General features: G+C 38.9%; 1 protein-coding gene across 5 annotated transcripts in view; it reads left to right on the top strand.

The window, feature by feature from the left end:
* The window catches only part of CPEB4 (cytoplasmic polyadenylation element binding protein 4), a 69,582-nt gene that overhangs the window by 28,415 nt on the left and 15,413 nt on the right, over positions 1–25,754 (top strand). For 3 of the 5 annotated variants that reach the window (XM_042992077.1, XM_015537753.2, XM_042992096.1), the window contains exons 3-5: positions 12,787–12,837; positions 22,189–22,212; positions 23,933–24,106. In XM_042992077.1, coding sequence (XP_042848011.1) covers positions 12,787–12,837; positions 22,189–22,212; positions 23,933–24,106 — 249 coding nt within the window. The remainder of the gene's footprint in view (positions 1–12,786; positions 12,838–22,188; positions 22,213–23,932; positions 24,107–25,754) is intronic. The other 2 variants (XM_007082789.3, XM_007082790.3) reach the window with 2 other exon arrangements.

Raw genomic sequence — 25,754 nt, 5'->3', positions numbered from 1 at the left:
GTTTGGATGATACCAAGTTAACTCAGAGCAGCCTGGCAGGGGAGTGGCTAAGGCCTCCAGAGAGAAGAACGTGGCCTTACTTCTAGAAGCTTCGTGAGTAATAGAGTTAAGTACACAGCAAAAAATACAATTTAAACTCGACTGCAGTGAACTGTGTGTGTGGCTGTTTAGAAATGAAACGAGTGGTTTCCTCTCCTTTCGCTCTCTCCCTTTTATGACCGCTGAAATGGAACATCCTCAACACTCCTTCTCTTTTGCTTGGCTTAGCGGTGCCGCAGGATGGGACCTGGGCTTCTGTGTTGAGGTAACTTCTTTTGTGAGCCAGGAGGGGACAAAGTAGCGGGGCATGATTTCCTTTGTATCACCGACGCAGGGTATATTCTTAATTGTGAACCACTGTCCGCTCTCTGGTTTACTACCGGTCAGGATTTGTTGGATTCCTCAAGCACTGTGTAGGCAGAGCTTACAAAGGTGTGGATTTTGACCAGCATGGCTTCACTTTTTCAGATTGGGGATTGCTTTTGTTTTTGGTTTTGTTTATTTATTTTGTTTTCGGAGAGGGGGGGGCGGGTGGTGGGGATGGCTGGGAGAACAAAATGTGATGTGTATGAACAGAGCATTGGACCTTTAGCCTCTGAACTGAAACCCGCTCTGTTCATAGTAAACACTCCTTGTGCTATGTCCAGACCCTCCTCTGCCCAGTTTATTAACATAACATGTCGTGGTAAGTAGATTCTTTGCCCTGTCCCCTCCACACATTTGTGATAGAATATTGACTTTTGTTTTTATTTGTTCTGAAAATCATGTAAGCAGTTGTCACAAAGGGGGAGTTTGTCTTATGTCATCCATGATGTGGGTCCAGAATTACTTAAGCAGTCCTCTTAATCCTGAGCATGGAGCGCAAAGAATCTTATTTTGAGTCCATGAAAATTCAGTGATCCTCTTAAAACATTGTTAAACTCCTGATTTTACCTGCGTGAGAGGTGAGGGTAAAGGGGCATGGGGGGTGGGGGGGGGTGAGAGTGAACTGTTTATAGAAGGTTAAAGATCCGAAACATTTCTTTAAAAGAAGCTTTTAACTTAGCAACCTTTCCCCCCCCCTTTACAATTGCGTTAAGGCTCACATATTTTATGGCTGTTGTGGCTTAATTTTGTTGGATGTACGTTCAGAGCAGGGACTGGTGATGGAATCGACTGCACGTGACAGTTAACACTTAGAAATAACAAGAAAACAGTAACTTGGGAAAAAAAGGCAGCAGTCAGGTAGCACATTAACAAGTGCTTTTCTGCAGTGTTTTACCCTTTCAGTGTTGTGTACAACTTAGTAAGTATAGGTATTACCTTATGGACAGGCAATAATATTATTTTTCGTTCAGAAATGAAATCAGAACGATATTTAAGCAGTAAAGTCTTCCGACTTTGTCAACAGTTTGCCAGCGTTACATATTAGGGAGCTTCCTACACTAGAAAAATAGGAGAAGGAAGTCGAGAATATTTATAGAGATCCATTTTGTCCATGCCCTGCCTCCAAATAAATAATAGTATATGTGCACCTTTTGGTAGTGTCAGTACTTTTGGTCTCCCTTCTATATTCTAAAATTCTCTGGAGAGGGGACTTGCTCTCTTATTTCGTGACAGGTAGTAAACCAGCCCTGAATACTAATAGCTACATAATGAAAAGTCTTTTGATAATGGGGTAATACAATAGGGAGTAGTCTGCAAAGATCTTAAGACTTTTCCTTGACCCTGTGATCTGTAATCCTTGAATATGTTATTTGCCAACTTGGAGCTGTCATAAAAATATCCGAGATTCTCTTCGCGTTCAGTTCAGTGACAGGAAGGACAGATCAGTTGCACAGTTGTGCCACAAAATTATTTCTTCCTTGATAGGCATGGCATTTCCACATGACTAATGTATGCAGGTGATTCATTTAGCACATATATATATATATATATATATATATATATATATATATATATACACATATACACATACCCGGTATGGTGAATTTCTCTACCCCACAGCTCCTTATTTTTTCCCCCTCACGTTGCCACTATCCTCACTACTAAAGTTACAAGATGGAAAAGAGAGAAAACTCTCGCAAGAGTCTGTTGTTGTTCAGCGCTAAAAGTTTGCGAAAGGAGTACTTTTTAACTAATTTTGAACTAGTTACTACTCTTTGAATCAGGTATTGAGATGGCCAGGCTGCCTCTGGGCTTCATTATTTTGTCTAATTGACTGATTCTGAATTCAGTCCCACGCCAGTGCGCTCTGGTCTAAAAGCAAGGCTTTGTTTTATTCTGGGTATTACCTGGTAACCAGTCAATTAAGAACGTTAGTGGAACTCTGAAGGGAAAGCAGTTCCATAATCTCTTTGGAATCCAGTTGGGCTGATGCCAGTTGCTATACATTGGGAAAGAGAAGGAGGAATCAACCAATTAGAGGACCCTTTTTTCATTCTCAAGAAACCCACACTAAGTGCAAATCTCAATTCTGGAGAGCAGTCGTGATTAATTGAAGTATAAAGAACTTAAAACAAAAAAATCTAACTTCTGCTGGCCCTAATATTCCAAATAATAAATGCCTAGTATGGTTCATTAAATACGGGTATTTAAATTAGCCACTCCATCTCTTTATTGTACATGATCAGTAGTTGTTACCTTCTAACAGACTTTCCCAAATTGTGAGGAGTGAAAAGAGAAGCATTTAGGATTGTGCTCCAACCTGGCTCTGCCATTAGCGGTTATAAGGCCTTCGGTCCATCACTTCTTTCTAGATTTTGGTTTCCTCACCTGGGAATGGAAGGATTGAACACCATGACCTCTAAACTACTGTTAGCAATTCCACAAAGTCTCTCTGACATGGTATTCCTAAGTGACAAAATTGCAGAGTTTTGTAGCTTCATGACGAAAAGTAGCGAATGGATTTCGTGTGAGTTTGGGCGTGGCAGTATTTTATACTGATTAGTTGTAGAAAGGGTATACCAGGAATCAAATAAATGTAGTCAGCTGAATGTAGGCTTTGTGTTTAGACTGCATCTTTTCTTTTTGAGATAGGCCTAAAAATATTATGTTTAGGAAGCCTTTGTTTAAACTTGGCGTCATGGAATGTTTTTGTTCTCAGTTTGTGGACCATGGGCCTCTTGAACCATGAGAATTATTTGATGGGGCCCTTATGAACCCATTAGGACTAAGCATTCCAGTTAAGTGATAGATACATCATTTACATATGCAGGATTGTCTTTCAGAAGCATGTGGATGCTGATGTAATGTAATTAAAATACATTTCAAGGTGTTGCTAAATTCATAGTAGCCTTTTATTATTAAGGTGGTTTGTTGTTGTTTTACAGGTAGTATTCATGGGAGCGGGGGTTGGGGTCTCATTTGTTAGTGTGGTGGGGAGGCTCTCCGAAACTTTTTTTTTTTTTAATATTTTTTTTAATGTTTATTCTTGAGAGAGACAGAGACAGTGTGTGAGCAGGGGAGGGGCAGAGAGAGAGGGGAGACACAGAATCCGAAGCAGGCTCCAGGCTCCGAGCTGTCAGCGCAGAGCCCGACGCCGGGCTCGAACTCACAAACTGTGCGATCATGACCTGAGCCGAAGTCGGACGCTTAACCGACTGAGCCACCAGGCACCCCTGAAATATTTTGATTAAAGTAGGTCTTAATAATTACAAAAGGTTATGAAACACTGCTCTAGAGAACTTCTTTAATTGTTCTTCTTTAATTTTTTTAATTTTTTAATTTTTTTTTTTAATTTTTTTTTTTAACGTTTATTTATTTTTGAGACAGAGAGGGACAGAGCATGAATGGGGGGAGGGGCAGAGAGAGAGGGAGACACAGAATCGGAAGCAGGCTCCAGGCTCCGAGCCATCAGCCCAGAGCCCGACGCGGGGCTCGAACTCACGGACCGCGAGATCGTGACCTGAGCCGAAGTCGGACGCTTCACCGACTGAGCCACCCAGGTGCCCCTAATTGTTCTTCTTTACACTGCCATTGGAATGTACCCCGTTACCAAAAAGAGTGTAGCGTAAGGAGGAATTTAATAGAGGAGATGGTGACGATGGAGACATAGAGGAACGAGGAGCTGAACTTGCCTTACCCTAGATTATTAGCTCCACCAAAATAGCACTTTGGGACTTTGACGTCTAAAACCATCTTTTTGCCCTACGAGGCCGGGCTAGGAGCGTGGGCTGTTTAGACTAGGTCTGGCGCAATGCTAGGGTCCGGGGGAGTCCTGCCACAAGGGGTTGGGTAGCATGGCAGCCCCCGATAGCAGGGGGAGACAGCCTTCTTTAAGGCCCACGGTTTGAGCTCCTGCTTATATTCCAGTTCCACAAATATTCGAGTACACTCTATGCACCAGGTAGTAGTGGATCAGAGGACACATTTGATGCCAGGCTACGGTTTTCTTTTTTGAGATAGACCTGGACATCCTGTGTAGGAAGCGGTGTTAACAACCACTTCCAAGTGGAAGAGCTCGTCCTTCTGATACCGTTTCTCTGACTTTCACTCCGTGCCCCTTCTGGGATTTATGCAACTTAAATCCTTACCATAACCTTTTATGTGAGTTTTGTGATCTCCATTCTACAGTTGAGGAAGTTGAAGTTCAGAGAGACACAACAGCTTCTGGAAAAGTCACTCATCACTCAACTAACTGGTACCTAGAAAGGAACACAGAGCTCCTGGTTCCTGGTTTAGTAGCTCGGGTGTTTATTATGTGGCGTTTAAGAGGAAAACATAAAAAGAGCCTGAACATTTTTTTTCTTCTTCTTACTTATTTATTTTTTTTAGTATGCTTTAGACAGAGAATAGGCGTTAACGTTTCTTAATTTTTACTTAGGACACTGGGTCAGAATTGAAGATCTGCATTTTATCCTAATGTACTGTAAAAGATTCCGATCTCAAATCTGCTGGTTTCTTACTGAAGGTTACATTATCGAGGGTAGAGGTCAAAATAGGATCGCTGAGGGAACGTTTCCAAGGTGGCTTATTTTCCCTGATTCTGATTCACCAGGTCTGTCATGAGACAAGCATGCGTATCCTCCAAGTGATTCAGATACACTGCTGTCTTGCCCCCCTGTCATCTTCACTCACTTTGTGAACCACTTTGGATATAAAATCTAAAGCTGTGGGAGGCCTTTCGTACAACAAATACCTATCAAGAATCAGCCATGTGCCAGGCACTATTTTAGGCTGTTGGGATATATCAGGGAATAAAAGCAAAGACTCCTGGCCTCATGCATCTTATCCTTCAAATAATTAGCAGATATCTTGGAATAATAGCTTGTTTATTACTTAGTTTTGAAGGCTAGTAAGGCGGAGGAAGCCTCAGTGCCTTAAATATCGATAGGAGAAAATAAAAACTGGGCCTTCTGAGAAACCACAAAAGGTGAAATTGCATCAGGTGTGAAATTCAAGTGCATTCTTCATTAAGGTTCAATAAAGTCATCAGACTTTATATTAAATAAGTGATTAGAGTTGAGGATAGGTATGTATGCAGAAAGCCAGTTAATGACTCTGCCGATTGCTTTTTGGGGGTTGGACTTCAGTAATCAGTTTCAGGAGCAGTTTATCACTCTTCTCTAAAGTTCTCAATCGTTTGCAAGCAACTTGGCTTCTGGCATCTAGAGATTTCATAAGTTTGTCTTGATCTTTTATGTTCATGTCAGTACAGAGAGCCGTGTCTCAAAATCATTTGTACCTTGGGGTCAGATCGCTAATTCTTTGTTTATTCACTGGTTCTTTTAAAATGTGTCTCTTGTAACACATGCCTTTTTTAATCAAACTTTTGCCAAGATAGGAGAATTTCAATTTACTGCCTTGACTTTTTTCTGGATTACTTAAAACTTTACTACCCGTTGGTCTGTTTTTCCACTTTTCTTTCCATTATATTATCTTTCTGTTTTTGTTTTTCAAACTGGCTTTTGTTCATTCAAATTTGGACAAAAACTATGCCTAGTTTTTTAAGCTTTAAAAATTGCTATTAATCACTGGTATCATAACATCCTCTTAAGGCAAGTTATCTTGTTGCTCTGTCCTCTAAATGTAGCATCCAGAGTCAGAAGGCCTCTGGCAGGGATAAAAATAGCCTTCCTGCTTGCCGGCTTGTTGTTGGTTTACTGGCAGTAGGAAATCTTTTGAATTCCTTAATTGGGTCAGCTGTTTGCTAGTTTCTCTCTAGACATCCCCTTCTGCCTGAAATTCTTAGATGCTTTTTGTTAGGTCTTGCAACTTTGTACCTGCCCTGAGTTCCAGTCAAAGCCATCCTTCTTTTTTATAGGAAACCTTCTATAATCTATGGAAATTTACCCCTTGACTTTACTGTCTTACAGATAAATGTTATTGTTTTGCCACTATTACAATCTCTTACCACAATTGAAAAATAAATTTGAGGCATTGGTACAAAAGGAAGACCACCTTGGTTTTTTTATAAGGAACATTTTTCAGTTGAATTTTCAGTTTTCATTTCCTAAAACACTTCTGCTACTTTGCCAATTTGGCTATTATAAAGGTAAGGAGTTTGATTTTTTTTCCCTCTTCACTCCCCCAAAGAATCACATCCGTTTGTAACCAAGAACACCAGCAAGCTCTCATCTCTCTGAAGCTGAAAAATCCCCCAGATGGCCACTCCCTTCTCCAAGTTTTCAGTTTGGATCTTATTTGACTAAAACAAATCCTTCCTCTTTCTTTCATAAGTGGAAGATTGTTGGTTATCTCTGGCTTGTGGTCTCAGAGGGGAAAAGATTTAATGTTAATAGAGCACCTCTTCTGTACCGGGGACTTTTCTGAGCATTCTGCAAAAATTGTGTCATGAATTTCTCAACAACAGCCTTGCAAAGTAAATGGAAATACTTGTTTTACCGAGGGTCATAAAAGCTACGTAATTCGACCTAGCTCACAAGACGGGAATTGGTCTGCCTCTCTACCCTTTCTACTGCATGTTCCGGGGCAGAGAGACCACCAGTTGCTGGCTTTGCTTCATTTGCTTCAGCTATTTATGGAGCATCTTTGCTCGAAGCTCTGGGAGGCAAGACCTCCAAATTTGTCCTGAAAGATTTTGTTGCCTTAGAGAAAGAGGGAGTTTAGAGATAGGTAATTCAAATATCGTGTAAAGGGTGTTGTATGGAGTGCATGAGGTTGTCTGAACCAGAGAGCCAGTGGTTTGGGCAGGCAGGGAGGACTTCCCATAGGATGAGAAGCTACCTGGGCAGAAGGGTGGTGGCTTGAGTGGTGAGACATTGGGAGTAGAGAGAGGAGGGCATTCCAGACAAGAGGGTGGAACCCGGAAGTAAAAGTTAATGGGCCAGTAAAAGTTTACCCGGAAGTAAAAGTTAATGGAGTAGCTAATGTGGGAAGGGAAATGGCAGTGTGGAAAGATGAACCTGGGGAGATAGGCAAGAGAAGTCAAGAATTTTTAATAAGCCCTGGCTTTTAAAGTGAAAGCCAGCTCTTTCTCAGAGAAGGGTTTTGCTTAGCGTGAAGTGTGTCTACGTGTGATTTAAATGTCTCTTTGGATGGGTGAGGGGCAAGATTCTCCAGCTGATGTCAGTTCCAGCCAGTTCCTCCTTTGTGATTTTGCATGGAGACATCTTTACTGGAGGCTGGTGGTATCACAGATAGGTTAGGGGATAGAGTAAGGTCAGTGGAATGCATTAGTAAAAATAATTATACGATTAAGTGATAGAACGTATTGAACACATTTTACAATAGTTCCTATTGATATGTGTTCTGCATCTAAGTATAAATTTGGTATTCAGAAACTGAATTTTTTGTACATCTCTTTGAGCCTCGCTCTGTGTTGTCTAGGTCCCCACAGCGCCATCTTGCTGCAAGTCTCAGGCAGTGTTGGTAAAAACCGCAGATGCAGAAAGGCAGGTAGAGCAACAACACCTCCTTTAAAAACTCGTTGGTGGCAGTATAGCTTTGACTTATATGTGAGCTTAAATGTGAGCTAAAGAAAATTAGCAGGGACACTGCAGTGAAACAACAAGTGTATATGTATGTTTATGTATGTATGTATGTTGGTACTGTGTATAAATCTTTACTCTGCCTTAGGAATGGGCCTAAGCCTATATACTTATCCTTTTCCTGTTAGAAAATTTTAATGGTGTCCACTGAAAACCCTTCTCTTTTCCTTGGAGTATCCAGGTTTTAATAGGGTGAGTCAATCAAAAAAACTTAGACTTTTACATCACTCGTTACTTTATATAGGACTGCATGGCTGTATTTTGGGCAACCTTGCAGTTATCCCGTATTATCATTCCTTAGCCTACACACGTCACCGACAATGCTGGCATGACTGAAAAAGAAGGTTGTGGCATGAAATCTAATAGCACTATAGAACATTTGACATTTTTCGGTGTTTGTATATTTGTATATTTCTGTGTTTGAAATAGTAGCATTTATTATATCATTTCCTGCCGAATCATCAGTAGCAGTAATATCTGGGTAATGTTTTAGAAAATAACTTTTTCTCTAATTTGGAAGTAATGCATACATATATATACTCTAATATATCAGAGTATCTCCTTCTAGTCCTTCCTCCCTCCTTTCATCTCATTGACGAGGTTACTTTAGTTTTCGTCTTAGTATAATAGTACATAGTGTTCTTTTGGGTACTTCTGCCCCCCCCCCCCCCAGCAGTTCTTATTCTGGTTGGTAAATATTGGTTCTGCAACTTGCAAATGCCTGGCATAAAATTGGCTAGCTGAAGTACATATCTTTTCCGAGCTGTAGAATTTGGTAGTGTAGTTCCCCAGAGTCTCACACTGTATCAGTTGCCTGTATTTGGCTAGGTTGAGTCATAGCACCAAATATAGTCTCTGCCTTCTGCATGATGTATGCCGGGCTCCTGGCTCCAAATGCCCCAGCTGGTCTCCAGGGACTACTATTTTTCTGTCATAATCGCCCTTAAGATTAGGATGGCTAGCCAGGCAGTATTTCTATATATTCATAACATAATCAATACTAAGAGCCTTCCAAGATTGAATTTTATCCAGTAGGTTCACTTTGCCTGAAATCCCAGTGTCCTCCTTCTCCCTTGAGAAATTCAATTCTAAATGTGCCAAAACCTGGCTTATATTTATAGATAGATGAGTTATCAAAAAACCAACCAAGCAAAACCCACAAACACTGGATTATATTCATATTCAGATAGCTCATTTATTTTTGTTCTACTTCACTTTATTCATTTGTAAAATGCTGGTATTTTAATTTCAGTGGAATGAACTCATTCAATGCTTACCTGGTACTCAAACAGGAAACTCAAGGTACCTAGGTAAAAGTCTAATTCTTAAAGGGGGCTATTATGATAAAGAGATAAAAAAAAGAAATTTAGATGATTACCTAACAAGGTTGGCTGTTGCAACATAGTTAGAAATAAAACTTAGCGAGTTAATCTAGAAAGGGGGTTGCCTTTTGGGGAAGGTTGCACTGGAAAAGGGTGAATCTGAAGAGAGAAAAAAAAGAAAAGATTTGAAAAATCCCCTCCCCTGGGAACAAAGGAAGAGTACTGTCAAACAAAAGAAGGGATTGTCAGTGATCTAGCTGTGGAATAGAAACCGCAGAAATGTCTGTAAAAATTGGCATCCGTAGAACAGAGGGAATATTAGCACAGAAATGAAGGGTGTACAAGGAGAATGAAAAGGCTTATGGAAGACTTGAATGTCCCATGGCACTTAAAATGAGAGTTTATGGAAGATTTCCAGAAAGGAAGTGATACGTGTCATCCATAATGGATGTCATCAATGGATGACTCTAGATATTTTAATTGTAGAAAGAATTTACAGAAGGGTAGGGCAGTCAGGTTAAGGAAGCATTATGAAGTTTTAAAAAAAGTTTTTTGAAAAAAAATATCATTGCTTATATTTTCTGAATCGAAGTAGAAAACATTACTGATTGGTTAACAAAATGTCACAGGTGTATTTGTTACCTGGAGGCCAAAATTGATTCCAGCTTGACAGGACTCATATCACAAGACCAGGTTAGAAAATTAAAAACAAGTATCACTTTCAGAGTTAAACTATGAACTTGGCTGTTGATTCTTCAGTGCCCTATTGTCTTCGCTGAAGGGTAGAATTACTGCATTCGGAAGTCGTCGGAAGAGCAGGAAAGGGGTCAAAGGTCACCTACTTGGCGGTAAAGGGTAGGATCTCCTCAGAAGCTGCGCGTTGAGGCAAACTCTGAGAACTGAGTTCAGGACATTTTTGTGCCTGTCAAGTTGAAATATTCTTCTTATCTCTCTCTCCTTAAAAGAGATACCCAAAAGGTGAGTTTCTGATAAGGTGGAACTTGGTTTGTTTAAACTGGGCCAGCCAGTTTGGTCATTTGTCCTTTTTGGATTCTCATTGTTGATTATCCCTTCTTGGCATCAGATAAGAGGCATTTAGTTTATATGGAACAGTCCTGGTTTCACCTGGAAGGTTAGCATTAAAAAAAAAAAAAAATAGAATATGTTCTTAGAAGTAAAACATTTCCTTTTAACTTCGATTAATATAGTTAAATACTTTTGTTTCTGTGTTGACTTACATCAACTTAAAAAATGAAATGGCAAATGAAAATGGTATGTGTCATAGTTCTCTTATTTACTAGAGGGTTTTTGCAGCAATAAAATTTATACGTGTGTTCCATTACAGAAAATCAGCTGCTACTTTGAGTTAACTGATTCAGAAACACTACTCACCCGCTCCGAACTTTTTTAACAGTTAAGGTCATGTTCTTTTTCCAGCGTCACCAGTCTCTGCTTTAAAAAAAAAAGAAAAAAAAAATGCTTGTGACAGATCATACAATCCAGGCTTATAGTTAAAAGCAGGTTAGATGGAATTCGCCCGACTTGGATACTTGGCTGTGTATATTAGCATTAAATAATTGAGCCAACTTCCGTGAAGACATTGAATATCAGAATTAACTTTTACCTCCTCCTTTCCTATTTCCATCCCTAGCTTCAGTCTAACTAGGAGCAAACTGAAATTTAAGTGAAATAATTAACAACTTAATAATAATCCTTGTATTTGGCCTTAAAGTATAGGAAAATTATGAAGTTCAGATTTTGTTTCATATTAGACTCCCAAGTTTTGGACATGGGTTAACTAAAGCTATTAGCAATAGAGCACAGTTTTCTTTTTTTTCATGGCATGAGGTCGTTTCTTTGGAGACTATTTCAAAGAAGCAGAATTTGAGAAATCGAAAGATAGTTGAGGCCTAAAGTTCCTTTCTGAGGAGTTGTAAATGTATGGCTAGCGGAGCGATAGGACCACATATTAGCTCTGGTTCCCATAGTGTTTCCTGGAGCTAGACAGAGCCTCCTGGCATGTTGGAAGGCTTGCCTCAGCCTTAAGGCGTGCGAGAACCTCTGCTTACCCACTTTTCCGTACCTTCGGAGAGTCTGCTGTGATTCTGTGGGATTAGAGTTTAGTGTGCTATTTCCTAATGAAATGTCTGTAATTAGGAGTCAGTTTTATTTATTTATTTTTTTTTTTCAACGTTTTTTTTTTAATTTATTTTTGGGACAGAGAGAGACAGAGCATGAACGGGGGAGGGGCAGAGAGAGAGGGAGACACAGAATCGGAAACAGGCTGCAGGCTCCGAGCCATCAGCCCAGAGCCTGATGCGGGGCTCGAACTCACGGACCGCGAGATCGTGACCTGGCTGAAGTCGGACGCTTAACCGACTGCGCCACCCAGGCGCCCCTAGGAGTCAGTTTTAAATTCTCACACTATTCCCCGATTTACAAAGTGCTGACCATGGTAGATAATTAACAGTCACGTTCTCCTATTCGTTCTTTAGACTTGTAGAGGGTTTTCCACCATTCTTATGAAGGCGGGTGCAGATGAACGTGTAGAATATGGAGACTTAAAACTGTTGCCCTAATAATGTTTATAATTTACAGAGTAGAACTAGGGGTATGGTGTGTACCCAGAAGTAGTACATGGTACTATGTGGTGTAGATATTTAGAAACTCCTCCAAAACAGAAATGTAATTCCTTATAAATGGAGAGATCCACCCCACTGCTGTTTCCCTCCCTTTATTTGTGGCTACCAATCTAGAAGATGCTGTGGCTTCCAAAAATTTTAGTGCCAACACAAATTCTCTTTTGATGGACATCTTGGGTGTCCACTGTAGGTTCAAAACTAGATTTTGAATCACCTCGAAATCAGAAGTAAACCAACCCAGCATTTATTGAGCACCTATTGTGCTCTGGGCATTGTGCTCTGGGCTTTGATATTTTCTGTCACATGTAAGTACAGTGATATGTTTTGCTTACCTTCTGTGCATTTCCTCCCAAATGAGAATTTAAACCTATTAGTGTGTCTGTACATGTAGTTATAAGCCTGGACTTTTGTTATGAATTATATAGAGAAATCTTCCTGCTACTTACGTACTTTTAAAAAACCACAAAAAAAAAACAAAACAAAACTGCACACCTGAAAACTTTCACACTTATGGAGCAAAAAAACTATCATGATGAGTTTGTGTTAGAACATAATGTTATAAAGGAAATTACTTTGTGTGGGAATTTGGAAATTAGAGAGCAAATAGTTAATTAAATATGAGGGATATTTTATTTTCCCACTTTCAAACTTGCCCTTTTTGGATGTTTGTGAACATGCTGATTGACATGTCCTCTGACTCATTGTGTTCATTAGCACAGCAAAGTTTTATCCCATAATAAAGCTTTTTAAAAATACCTTACCTATTAAAGCTATTAATTCAGCTTTGTTACAAATACGTTTAAACCATCTCTGAAAAAAATAAATTTAGTAACGGCCTTCTTTTACCTTCAGGTCGTCTAAACTATTCATATCCAGGATCCGATAGCTCTCTGCTTATTAATGGTAAGTGATAATTGATTTACCCTAGTGAAGTTCACAGAACTGAACCAAGTTAGTCCTAGATGAGAAAATATAGGAGGTATGCTTTGACCGGTGGAAAAAATGACATTAGTTTGTTCTGTAATCATAATTGCAAGTTGCTATTAATCTATTAGCTGTATAACGAATAATTATTTTTCCTCCTGATTGTGGCAGGAACTTTTTAAACGTTGAGAACCAACTGATTCTCTGTCTTGAAATTGGTGACAGGATAAATGAGAATCACATACTGATACATAAAGAATGGTTTAATCTACCCTTAGATTCTGTAGAGTGACCTTTGAAATGTCAACATAAAAACCATTTCCATGTAGTTAGAAAAATGTTCCAGGGGAAAAGGAGGGTAATCAGAGATCTGAAACCAGAAAAAGCAGCCTGAGACCACAGGGCTTGACATTGTGAAGGACAAGGTCATTCACCGTTGGCTGTCTAATGAGAACAAGAAGGATGAAGTTTTATTGGCCTTTACGGTGCCTTTGGTAAATTCTCCTTTCTGGTTCTAAATATTACCCCATTGTACTATCGAGTTCTCTTTTATGCACATTTGCTGAAACAGACTAAATTTCACCAGGAAGGGGCATCTACTCATAGAAGGAATTAAAGAATCAAAAAGTGTCTGTTTTGTTCTACTATCGTTTAATTGGGTAGAATTCAAAAGACATATTTACTTCTTTTCTACTCATTCACTATTGAATATGGATCTTAAATTTGTGTGTTCACAATGCCTTCTATCTGCCAAAGTTTAAGTCCCACCATCTCGAAGAAGTATTCCCTGACTAAATAGCCATATTCTCATCATTCCAAAAACGAAATCAAACCAAACAAGCAGGCAGAAAACCAACACACCACCTTGTACTCCTTGTCTATGGTATATCATGAATGGAGGATTACAAATTATTTTTGTGACTGGATCTGCTTTTATGTTTGAAATCGGTATTCTGAAGGACATAGGATTGTTGAGTCAGGAAAAGTGAAAAGAAATTTGATTTGTGAGAATTGTGATGGATGCGTCAGATCCTCTGGAGACTGTACAGTTTATAAAAGCCTCACTTATTATCAGACTCTTCATGCTACAGCTACCAGAAATAATGTCAAAATATAATACTTCAGCGTAAATGTGTGTAGACCGAAAACCAAACCCAGTGGTGATAATGACATCGAGATAAGGGGGAATAATATAAGGGGTTGCCATTACAGCAGGATCTTAGCTTTTCTTGTGGAACGAGTTCCAGAGTCTGTGTGCTGGAAATGGCAGTGAACCCAAGATCTGAGATATTGATGTGTGATCTTAGGCAAAGTGGTCAAGTCTTCTTTGTCTCACTTTCCTCATGCAGTTGCTAAATTAGATCATTTGCCTCTGGGGTCCATCTTTGTTGAGGCGAGACTCTCTCATGGGTTTTCTTTAAAGCTAAATTCACTTAAAAATTTTTAGAGTCTAGTATATTTCCTCCTCCCCCCTGCCATTAATATCCTTTCTTTTATGACTAGATTAGTTTTTGTGACCCCTACCTGGCAAAGAAAAATAAAGGTAACTTTCTCCCCCAAATAATTATATTCTGACATTTTACTGGTCCACAGACTCTATGGTTTTTGCTGTTACATTCATGGAAATTTTGTTTATTAGATATACTGGCTGAGGTTAATATGGTCTCAAACTGAAAGGTAGGAAGATAAAGAACAAAGAGATGTCAAAGAGGGGGAACTTACTGGTTCCTTAAGCAGGATCGCAGAGTGGGGTTATGACTACCATAGTCTCAGATCTAGTGTTCATCTCAGAGGGTCCTAGAACTTGATTTTGTCAGATTTGATCAAGTGTCAGTTTTTAATCACCAGCCAACTAGGACCAGATGCCAATTTATACATTTTTAATACGGAATAAAACTAGGTTGACCGGATGCTGGAGTTGGCTGACAGGGTCATTTTCTCCCCGGTAGCAAAGTCCAGATTATAGCAGATTACTTTAAAATCCTGGAATTAAAACAAGGTGGGGACGGAGGGACGTTGAGGCAGTTTTCAGTCACCTTGATTAGATGTGGGCATTGCCTGTTCTCTTCAGTCAGATTTATGAAGCATCTTCTATGGTGGATTGCTTCTATAGATAAATTACTCTTATTCATGTGTTGAGTTTTTAGTAACTTTGCTGTCAGTTTAGCTCATGTTTTGGAAATCTAGTGTAAAGCATTAATTGTACTTAATGAAGATAAACTCACAAATACTACCCATTTCACAGAATTGAGATGACGATGAAATGCATGTAAACCACTTAGCATAATACATGGCACACAGTCAAATTAAAATAATTAGAATGCTTAGGAATAGATGCTAAAAATTTGTAAGGAAAAAACAAAGGATTAAGAGGAGTCTAAGAATTGTCTATAGTTGACCATGCTTTCTTTGTCTGATTATTAACAGAGGGGCGCCTGGGTGGCTCAGTCGGTTAAGCATCCGACTTCGGCTCAGGTCGTGATCTCGCGGTCTGTGGGATCGAGCCCTGTGTCAGGCTCTGTGCTGACCGTTCGGAGCCTGGAGGCTGCTTTGGATTCTGTGTCTCCCTCTCTCTCTGCCCTCCCCCCACTTCTCATGCTCTCTCTCTTTCTGAAAAATGAATCAACATTAAACAAAATTAAAATAGATAACATGAAACTTACTATATTCATTTTGAATTACAGTCCCTTCCTGTCTTATGTCCTTGCAGTCTTTTCTGAAAACTGAAGATAACAGCCTAGTTCATTGTGCTGCTATATATTCATTACTGAGTTTAAGACTTTAAGGAACTATAGGAGCTTTCCTTCCCTGCCCACCATAAATCATCTGTTCATGTTTTAAAACCTTTATAAAAGTGGTTATGTAGCTATTCGACTTCGTGTAACCTGCAGTGTTTCAGAGGTTTTTTCTTCCAAGCCACTGTTGAGCGGAAAGACATTTCTCTTTTGTTCGGATAAAAATGTGTAAGAATTGTTTACTCTTTCTCCCGTGAACCTCTGAATTTCGACTATGATTTTTATCGTACAATTTGTTTTGAAATTTTCAAGCAATCTCCAAGTTTTTTTTTGGAAAAAAGTAGGGTTTAAATCCTCAATAACTAAAAAGAAAAAAAGATTCAGAATGTTCAGAGTGGTCTATCAGCTTCAGCAGTTTATATTGAGTTTATATTGGAGTAGTGTTGGGATTTGCATGTACAGAGATAAAAAGGGCTTACTCATCTGGTAGATCAAATTACTTTTTTCCCCCTTGGCCATGCTCGATCATCAGTTTTCATACTATGCAGTGACCTTCATATACCACTCATGACTTTTAAAAGACACTGCAAGCATAATTCAACAGATAATAATTGATAACGATGCTGAGAATATTGTAGTGCACATTCTGGGGAATTATTCAATTTATTGCCGTTATCAGTTGTAGAGATTTTTTTTTTTAAGGGACATTCACAGGGGAAATCCTTGGGTTTTAAGTGTATAAAACCCCCAAACTTCGTAGCTACTTTCTGGATGCTGTATTCATTTGCTAGAGCCGCCTTAACAAGTACCATAGACTGGTGGTTTAAACAGACATTTTTTTCCTTGGAAAAAATAAACTCCAGCTTCGAGTCTTGGAGGCTAGAAGTTCAAGATCATAGTGCCAGGAGGGTTGATTTCTTCTGAGGCCTCTCTCCTTGGCTAGATGGCTCTCTTCTCTCTGTGTTCACATGATTTTGCCTCTGTGCATGAATGGTGTCCTAATTTCTTCTTATAAGGACATCAGTCATTTTGGATTCGGGCCTACCTCAATGACCTCATTTAACCTTAAGTACCTCTAGAAAGATCCTGTTGTCAAATATAGTCCCATTCTGAGGTCCTGGAGGTTAGGACTTTAGCATATGAATTTTGAGAAGGGGACACAATTCATCCCAGAACAGATACCTTTTCCAAATAAGTTTTATGTAATAGGAATATAGTTAGAACATCCATTTCATGGTTATGAAAAGCAAGCCTGAAACTGACTCAGTTTCTCAGCCAAGTCAGAAAGGAGCTTGGGCCAGACTATCCTCGGGTTCCTCAGATTCCTTGGTGTAGCTTTGAGACAGACATCAGATTAAAAGATTAATTTTCCCTTTACCCATCTTGAGAATTTATTTTGCCTGAGAAGACTAACATACAACTACCACCACCTCTGTATAAAAGTATTCGTGCTTGGTACTTTTTTTTTTTTTTTTTTTAATGCGTATTTATTTATTTTTGAGAGAGTAAGAGAGTTCAGGCAAGGCTGAGAGCGCAGAGCCTGATGACAGGGCTTGAACTCCTGAACTGTGAGGTCATGACTTTAGCTGAAGTCAGCTGCTTAACCGACTGAGCCACCCAGGCGCCCCTGAGCTTGGCACTTTTTTTTCCCCAACCTCCCATTCCGCTGCTTCAGCCCATAGGATTAACTGCTTCAAAAATAGAACTTCTGGCAGGGAAAGTTATAGAATAACAGCGAAATATATTAGGTTTTAACAGATTCATGTATGTATTTCCTTTTCTTTGTGGATGTCTTTTACTTGGAAGCATCCATTAAAATATTTGTTTGTCCCAGATAGGAGATTCATAAGAGATCTTTTAAAGGTTAGCATAGAACAACAACTCTTAATTATAGTTCTTTGGAATGAGAGGAGGAAGATTGTTTGCTTAAGGGTTGCAGGGCGGCGGGGTGGGGTGGGGGGTGGCGACATACACAGAAATCTATGAAAAGAGAGAAGGTATAATTTACCCAGGAGAAAAGTAGATTATAGTCACTTACTGAAAATGTATATAATATGGTTCTAGTTGCTAGAATAAGGAGCATGTTGAAAGATGCCTTCCTGAAAAAGATAATATGAAAACATTGTAAACTCTAAAGTGCTCTGCGGTTGTTAGCCTTAGAATAGTAATGAAAAGCCGAGAGTAATTATTGAAGACCAACCTCAGAATATAGACACATGAGTTTACTTTTGTGGAGGGAGAAAATCACTATTTACTGAACATCTGACTGTGTGGTCATGATATATACATAGGCTATCTTTTGTTATTCTCTAATCAGCTCTCCATTTTTATAAAAAACTGAGGGTTGGGGATATAGAGAAACTAGGGTCACATTCTCCGCCCTTCTCTAAAATAGCTCTTCACACATAATATGTTTGTCTCATCTTATCAGTATCTTTGAACATCATACCAACAAGTTAGCGTAAACACAAGCCAACGTGACATAGGAGATTCTCACTGTGAAACGTAGATTTAAAATTTGTGACAATGCGTCCATTACATTAGGGGTAGATTTATAAAATGATTTAAAATGATTCTTTGCGTCTTTGTTGAATTGTTGGCCCCAGTCTTTATGATGATTGCCTGCTTTTTGGTTCTACCATCTCCATTCTTTTAGCTTCCAGCCTTTGATTTATATCTTTGTAAATGACTGCTAATTTGACTAATTCCCCTACATACTTTTTTTTTTAGTCCTATTGAAAAAATCTGTTGTTCGATAACATCTTTTATTCTGAGCCCTCTCCCCTTGTTTTTCCAAATAGAATTGCTATCTGTTTTCTCAGCTTGGGGGCAGTGAGAGTTGTAGACCAAAGGCCTGAGGTAGGCCAGAGTTGCTGGAGTGTGATCAGTCTTTCATTGCCTCCTAAAACGTAGTAATCTCTTATCCCTCATGGCCTAAAGCCTCTTCTTTACAAAGTTGCTTTTCTTTACTATATCATTTGTTTGTTTTTAATGTCAGTACCAAGAAGAAAACCAAAAACGATCTGTGAGCGAGTACAGTAATGTAGTTGATTAATGTAAATAATACAGAAAAGGATAAAACAAGAAGTGAAATCCTTCTTTCTTTCTCCGTGCCAGTTTTTCTCCCTGAAGGTTCTTGTGGTTTTTAGAAAAAAGATTTATGCAAATTCCCACATGCCTATTTGTATTTTCTTTATTTTTAAATTTACACGTTATGAACCATACAGTACACACATAGGAAACTCATGGAAACTCTCTGAGAGAGCTTTAGATACCAGCACATGAATATTTGCCACTCTTAAAATGGCTACATGCTAGGTATTTACTTCTTAAGATTGTTTCACTGTTACGGATACTTGTTTCTTTTTGACAAGAAACGAGAAACGTTTGACAAATGAGAAACAATGAGAAAAAGATACTTTATAAGAAACAAATAATATTTTCATTTTTATAATGATGTATAGAAAAAAGATCTGAAAAGTCTATCCCTACCTTCTTTGCAAATCTAGCATCCCAGAGTACTGGAATGTTACTAGAGGGAATTTAATGATGAATGTAGGGCATTTGTAAGCAATCCTGTGGAGACATTTTGGAGAGAAAGTATTTATCAATAGATCTAATAACAGCATGCATCTAGAAATCATAAAAATTGGTAGCTATGGGGCACCTGGGTTGTTCAGTCAGTTAAGCATCCGACTTTGGCTCTTCAGGATCTCGCGGTTCATGAGTTTGAGCCCCGGGTCGGGCTCTGTGCTGACAGCTCAGAGCCTGGAGCCTGCTTGGGATTCTGTGTCTCCCTCTCTCTCTGCCCCATCCCCACTCATGCTCTGTCTCTCTCTGTCTTAAAAATAAATAAAACATTAAAAAATAATTTATAGCTACAATGTTTCCAGTCCATTTAGAGCATTCTTGAATCATGTTAATACTGAACATGGAATTATTGAGGACTTTATAAGTGAAAACTAAGAAATTATAATAAAAGTAGATAAACATATAAATAGTAGTCATTTTAAATCATATGGGGACTAGAAGATTTGTGTGTAATAATAGCATGCATTTTACAAATATCTTTAACAGTGTACCCTTTGAAAATTAAAGGAAGAATCTGGGCAGAGTTTATTTCAGCCAACTTAGCTAGAATTTTCCAAAGTGTAGATTTCTTTACACATATTTAAGTGATTTTTTTTTTTTCCCCACCACTTCCTTGGATGTTTGAGAAACATGAAATAATATGTAACATTTGATGATCATGAGATTTCAAATCTGACATTTTCCTCAATAAAGTGGTGCAGACCTGTGTTTCAAGTATTCCGTCATCATAATCTTAAGCCAAGTATAATTTGAAATAGTTTGGAAAAAGATGCTTATTACATCTTTCCTATGTAGGATGAAGTGGCACCATTTACTACTCTGTTAATATCTGGGTTCTGGTTACATAGGTGTATTCATGTTATGGAAAATTCATTGGACTCTGTACTTAATGATCTGTGTACTTTATTTTGTCATGTCAAAATCTGCATTAAAAATAATGTATAATTAACAGCACAATAATAAGTGGAAATAAACATTCTTTTCTTCTGTGTTCTAGAATATCATTGTTTTTATCTTTTGATACTAATTTATATTAATTTCCCTACCTCATTTGACAGTTTTTGTGGTTGTAAGCGTTGTGTGCGTATCACTTATTTTTCTCAGTGTGGGAAAGCATTTCTGAATAGTTTTCAGAATTTAACCATGAATTCTTGTGTATTAACCAGCTTAATTTTGTGGTATAAGATCAAAGTTTGGAAGTATACATTTAAAGATTTTTGAGATTTTATTTTTGCCTTTAATCTATAGCATTTACTGTTCCTGAAACTGTATTTATTTTTGATAAGTGGAAGCTATGAGAGCTTTATGTTAATTTTATAGCTTTTAAAAGTCTACTCTTTTCAAACATTTGTTTTCTTAGAAATCTGAGTAGCATCAGTCAACTTTTTAAGTTTGACAGAACCAAGATTTTCAAATCATTCGTTTTCCCAAACTCCCTTGTCATTGAAGTAGTTATAGGAATAGAATGTTCTTAAACAAGCACCTGTTTTTATATCTTTGTCTTTGCAACCTATGTCAAGTTAACTGAGAAAATACCTCCCCTCACCCCAAATTTAAGACCTACCAAAGTGAAAACCTAGTTGAGGGAGGGAGATTTTATGTGGTTTTAATCCATTTGTTCAAGTATTTTGGTGAAATCCAATGTTACCTACTAGTGGGAGAACATGTATTTTGTATGAGACAGTCTCACTTTGGAAAATACCCACACAGTGCTTCTAAGTTACAACTCACTTACAACTGAATTAAACATCTTAAGCATTTATTTAGTGGGCTAAGAACTAAAACCCCGACCAGTTTGTATAATGACTTCTTCAAGGTACGACTCCACCTTCTAACTCAAAAATCTACCCCGACTTCCTGTTTGAACACTCCTCTGCAGCCAGGTCCTCACTCGTTCCATGTCCTTCTGTTCTAGGCACCTTTTCCTGACCATGACAGCACTCCTATTTGCTGCATTGCTAGGCCTGCAGTGCCCTTCCTCTATTTGTTCCTTAAGGTCTCACATGCCATCCCATCTCCTGCTCCAATGCCACACCCCCTCTCCCTGACTCTTTCATCGGAGCCAGTTGCTTTCCTCCTCTGTTTCTGTTGCACCTAACACATAACTACCACTGCAGTAGGCATGCTGTATTATCATTATTTGCTTATGCGGCTGTCTGGCATTTAAGTTTGCTAGTTCTGTGTAGTCAGGGCCATGTGCTTTGTCTGTAGTGCCCAGCCAGATCAGGCATTCAAGCAATGTTTGTTGAATTGGTTTCAGGTGTTCGGACAAGCCGGGCTTTTAAGTGCCAGTTGGTTTCAGGGGAGCCATTTTCTCAAAAGCTTCTTGATCTAAAGTTTGTACTGCCCTTTTCCCGATATTCAAGGAAATACGTATCAGTATATTGTATACTTCTCTTAGCCGTAACTACTTGGCAATAAAATGCCAGACCTTTTGCTTTTCAGCGTTTGGGACATGGTGGGAAATTTGACAAGGGACAAGAAACTTCCTTTGGCTAAAAGGAAGTTTATAAATTGCCTAAAGATTTCATTTGTTATGATTTTCTTTATGAGGGATTAATCAAGCCATCGTGTAAAATTGCTATTTATCCTGTAGTGGTGAAAAAGTCTTGAATTAAATATTGACATATTTGCTGAATTGCTAGTTAGCAGGGAATTCTGGGACAATGTAAGATCAGTATGGTAGGAGTCGGTTTAGATCGTGTTACATGTTACCTAGTTTGGATCCTGGGTGACAGTTATAGCCAAAAACTTCTCTTACCACAAGTAAAATTCAATACAGCTTTACAGTGTTCTCGAAGAACTTAAAAACAAGTCAGAAGGGTGTATTAAATTGACCTCTCACCATCCAAATTCCTTGTTTTTGAGACATTTACTAGGAAATGCGGAGCATAGCCAACTTTTTTCAGTTTCAAAAGCTGGTAGTTGAAATCACAGTTGATTATTTTGACAATGTTTGAAAGGTTGTTTTTGTTTTTTGTTTTTTTTCTCATTTGACATGCAGCAAGGACATATGGGCGAAGGAGAGGTAACATTATTGTTTCTAACTTTTGAATGTACCAGTTGTATTTGGAGAGGACCCAAGTTCACTCAATTTCTAACCCTTGTGGGGAAGGGGGGCGGGGGAATGCACCATAGCTTTGATCCGTACATTATGTGTCATAGTCAACATTATAGACTTTCTAATTTGAAGGAGTCAGCATGGTAGGATTTGGATTTGAATCAATAATGTCCCCGAATTATAAACCCAACTTCTTTGTATCAGAAGATTTATTTTGCTTTTTTCCTTGCTGAAAGGAATTTCTTAGGAGAAGAAACTTAAGGATCTTTAAAAAGGAAAATATGGGGTGACTAGTCTCAAAGTACCTGATCATATTGGAAGCTCTGTTATACTTGAATACCTTATGTCTACTTTTCTCTACTAATTTCAGCATAATACTGAATGAGATTAGCTACACAAATGACAAATCCTATACATTTCCAACACTGGAGGAAAAAACTCGAGAAATTTTAGAGAATTTAAACGAACCATTTCCTAGAGGTACCTGAATAAACCTTATTTTTGACGCCTGTGATAGCTTTGCCTTTTTACAAGCAAGGTGGATAGTCAGATAGCTCAACTCTAAAGTGGAAGTGACTTTTAAAGACCATATAGGAAATAACCTCCAAAGTCATTTTTTATCTTCATTACATAGCCCTTGAGCTATAGTTTTATGGGATAAATTCATAGTGAGTACACTGTTACTATTTGTGTTCAGTCAGGAAGGTCGAGAGGAAGGCAAGTGTGGCAACAAAGGGACATCGGAATGTTTCAGTGGAGGAAGAGCACTGACAGCTACATTTCTGTAGGATCTGTGAACAAACTCCTCAGGTAGTACCTGCAAGGAAATTGGCAGCCCGGAAAGTCCCAAAACAGCGCTCGAGAGATTCTACAGTTATTTGTAGCTCTGTGTTTTCGCTTATGATTTGCAACGTTCATATTTTGCGGTCAAGTACACAGGGGAATAATGTGAACTGCTTGGGCATCTCTGGTCTCTTCCGCTTATATTTTCTGTATCACAGGATTTTCAAACCGCACACGTAATGCCTAGTTTTTAGAATTAGCTGGCACCGGTGGCAGCTGGTCCTTACTCAAACTGAAAGAAAATAGATCGTTAGCATGCCTAAGAATCTTAAATTCTGTAAGACTAGACAGTGAGGTTGGAGAGCAGCATTAAATGGGTTTCGATTAGAACCCACTCAGGTAAACTAAGGTGAGTGCTCACTTTAAGAATGGACTTGTGCATTTTAAGGACAGTCTTAGAGGAGGTCGTGCAGGCTACGTCATTCTGTGTTTTTGAAAAACTCAAGTGATCTAGCATCTGCTAGTCAAACTTAATACTTGGTATACATGTCTAGGTTGCCCGTGACCATGGGGCCCTGCCAAGGCAGTGCTGTCTACTGCCAGCTGCTTCCAAAAGAGAGTGCTCCCTCCTACTATACTTCTAGTTCACCTCCCTGAAGTTTCTGGATCCCAGGGGGCTAGTTGAGCAGTCTTCTGTTTAACCGTGTGCTTTTCTCTCTGACTCCATTGAGACTTGAAAGCGATGGGAATTCAAGAGCCTATCTAAGCGATTTGTTATCTAGTGAGAAAAATAAAAGCAGCAGTTTTATTGAATCTGCCCTTTTCCTGGTTTCTTGGGTGAGGTCATCGGTGGCAAGGAACATTTGCTGTTAGCGTTTTCTTTTTTTCCTGCTTTCTATTCCAGGTCAGTCTTCACTGTTTCCAATGGAAGATGGATTCTTGGATGATGGCCGTGGGGATCAACCTCTTCATAGTGGCCTGGGTTCACCTCACTGCTTCACTCACCAGAATGGAGAGAGAGTGGAACGATACTCTCGCAAGGTGTTCGTGGGCGGATTACCTCCTGACATCGATGAAGGTATATTTACAAAGAACTGTTAACTGCACGGTGCCTACTGTGGCACATAGTAGGTAACTCATAGGTAGTGGTGGCTGTTATTATAATAACAATCTTATCTGACTCCAGGTATTCAGTTTCGATTTGCATGATTCTTTTGTTCTATCTCTCTATCCTGGCAAGTGAGAGTAGTTTACGGAGGAAGGGGAACAGGACTTTGGCAACCAGCTGAAGCAAGTGATTGTGCTAGATGAAAAAGAGTAAACATGGGAAAACCGGCTCAAGGAGTCTGTTGTGGGCAAACAGTGCTTACTGCGTTTTCGTCCATGTGGGCTGCCTTGGCCAAATTCCACTATGTGTTTTCCTATTTGTTTCCTACCTTTCATGAGTGCCCCATAAATGTGGTTAATTGAACATTTAAAAATCTTAGATTAAGTGTGAACTTTTGGAAAATAAAGCCTGAAGGAGTACCACAAGAAAGGGAATCTTCAGGGTTTTATCATTCAAGGAGTATTTTTTCACTTGTCAAATATTTACAGGCTTTTAAAATGCCATACACTGTTCTTAGGCTTGTTTATAGTATAACCAAGATAGAAAGTCCTTGTTTGCATAGAGTTTCAGTTCTAGTGGAGAAAGGCAGATAAAATAGTGTGCAACCATGTAAGAAAGTATCAGAGAGTAAGTGTTGAAAAGAAAATAGTGTGATACTGTGCTATTTTGTGATATGGTGATATCTTCTTAGATTAGGTGGTTAAGGAAATCCTCTTTAGGGAAGTGATATTTGAGCTGAGACCTGAATTAGGAGCCAGCCATGCAGAGATTTAGAGGACTAATTGTTCAGTAATATTTTATTCCTCTGTGGGTCTAAATGACCTAGTAAAGACCCAAGGTGCAGACCATAGAGCAACCATATATCCTTGGTGGTGGTGGTGACGTTGTTGTTTGTCCTAATCTCTTTTGTCTTGGTTTCCCGAATTGGAAATGGAAATCAACCAATTAATGTTACGGAGAATAGTTTTCTCTAAAAATCTGTAAAGTCATAATAATAAGGTTTAATGGCTTCCCATTAGGCTGAGATTAAATGTATTGAGTCACTTCATTTTCCTGAAGATGATCAATCTTTTGGAAGGTTGAGACAAAAAGGTTTCAAAAAGCCAAAGACTGAAATAAACACGGTTCTCTTTTGTTTCGTTTGTTTTGTTTAATCTATGAAGCTGTGTTGGGATTTCAGGTGAGACTGAATCAGTCTCCATCCTGTCCTCAGAGGGCACAGCTTTCCAAAGTGTTCATCTTGGGCTCACCACGTGGTCACAAAATTGGCCTCTCTAAGTAAGCTCCGAAGTGCAGCCTTCTCTTTTCTCTGCCTGGAATCCTCATTTTCCCTAGTACCATAGGTTCTAGGTGGTTTTTTGTTTTGTTTTGTGTTTTAACCTTTTAAAGTCTTTATAGCCCAGATGGTGTTTAACGAGTGAATTACATGCTTACATACAAAAAGAGAGAGACGACTGAATTTGACCTGACCTTGCCTGGGATAAACTCCTTCCTGGCCTAGATAGTCTGTATTTTTTTGGAAAATTACTGAGCCATCTTAAATGTGCAGTTTCTAAAACTCTTAGAAGCACAGGTAGATATAACTAACCTGGCAAAGGAGATGGTTTAAACTGAGCCA

Source organism: Panthera tigris, chromosome A1, assembly GCF_018350195.1.
Source record: "Panthera tigris isolate Pti1 chromosome A1, P.tigris_Pti1_mat1.1, whole genome shotgun sequence".
NCBI lineage: Eukaryota > Metazoa > Chordata > Mammalia > Carnivora > Felidae > Panthera > Panthera tigris.
This window is presented reverse-complemented; position numbering and strand designations above follow the sequence as displayed.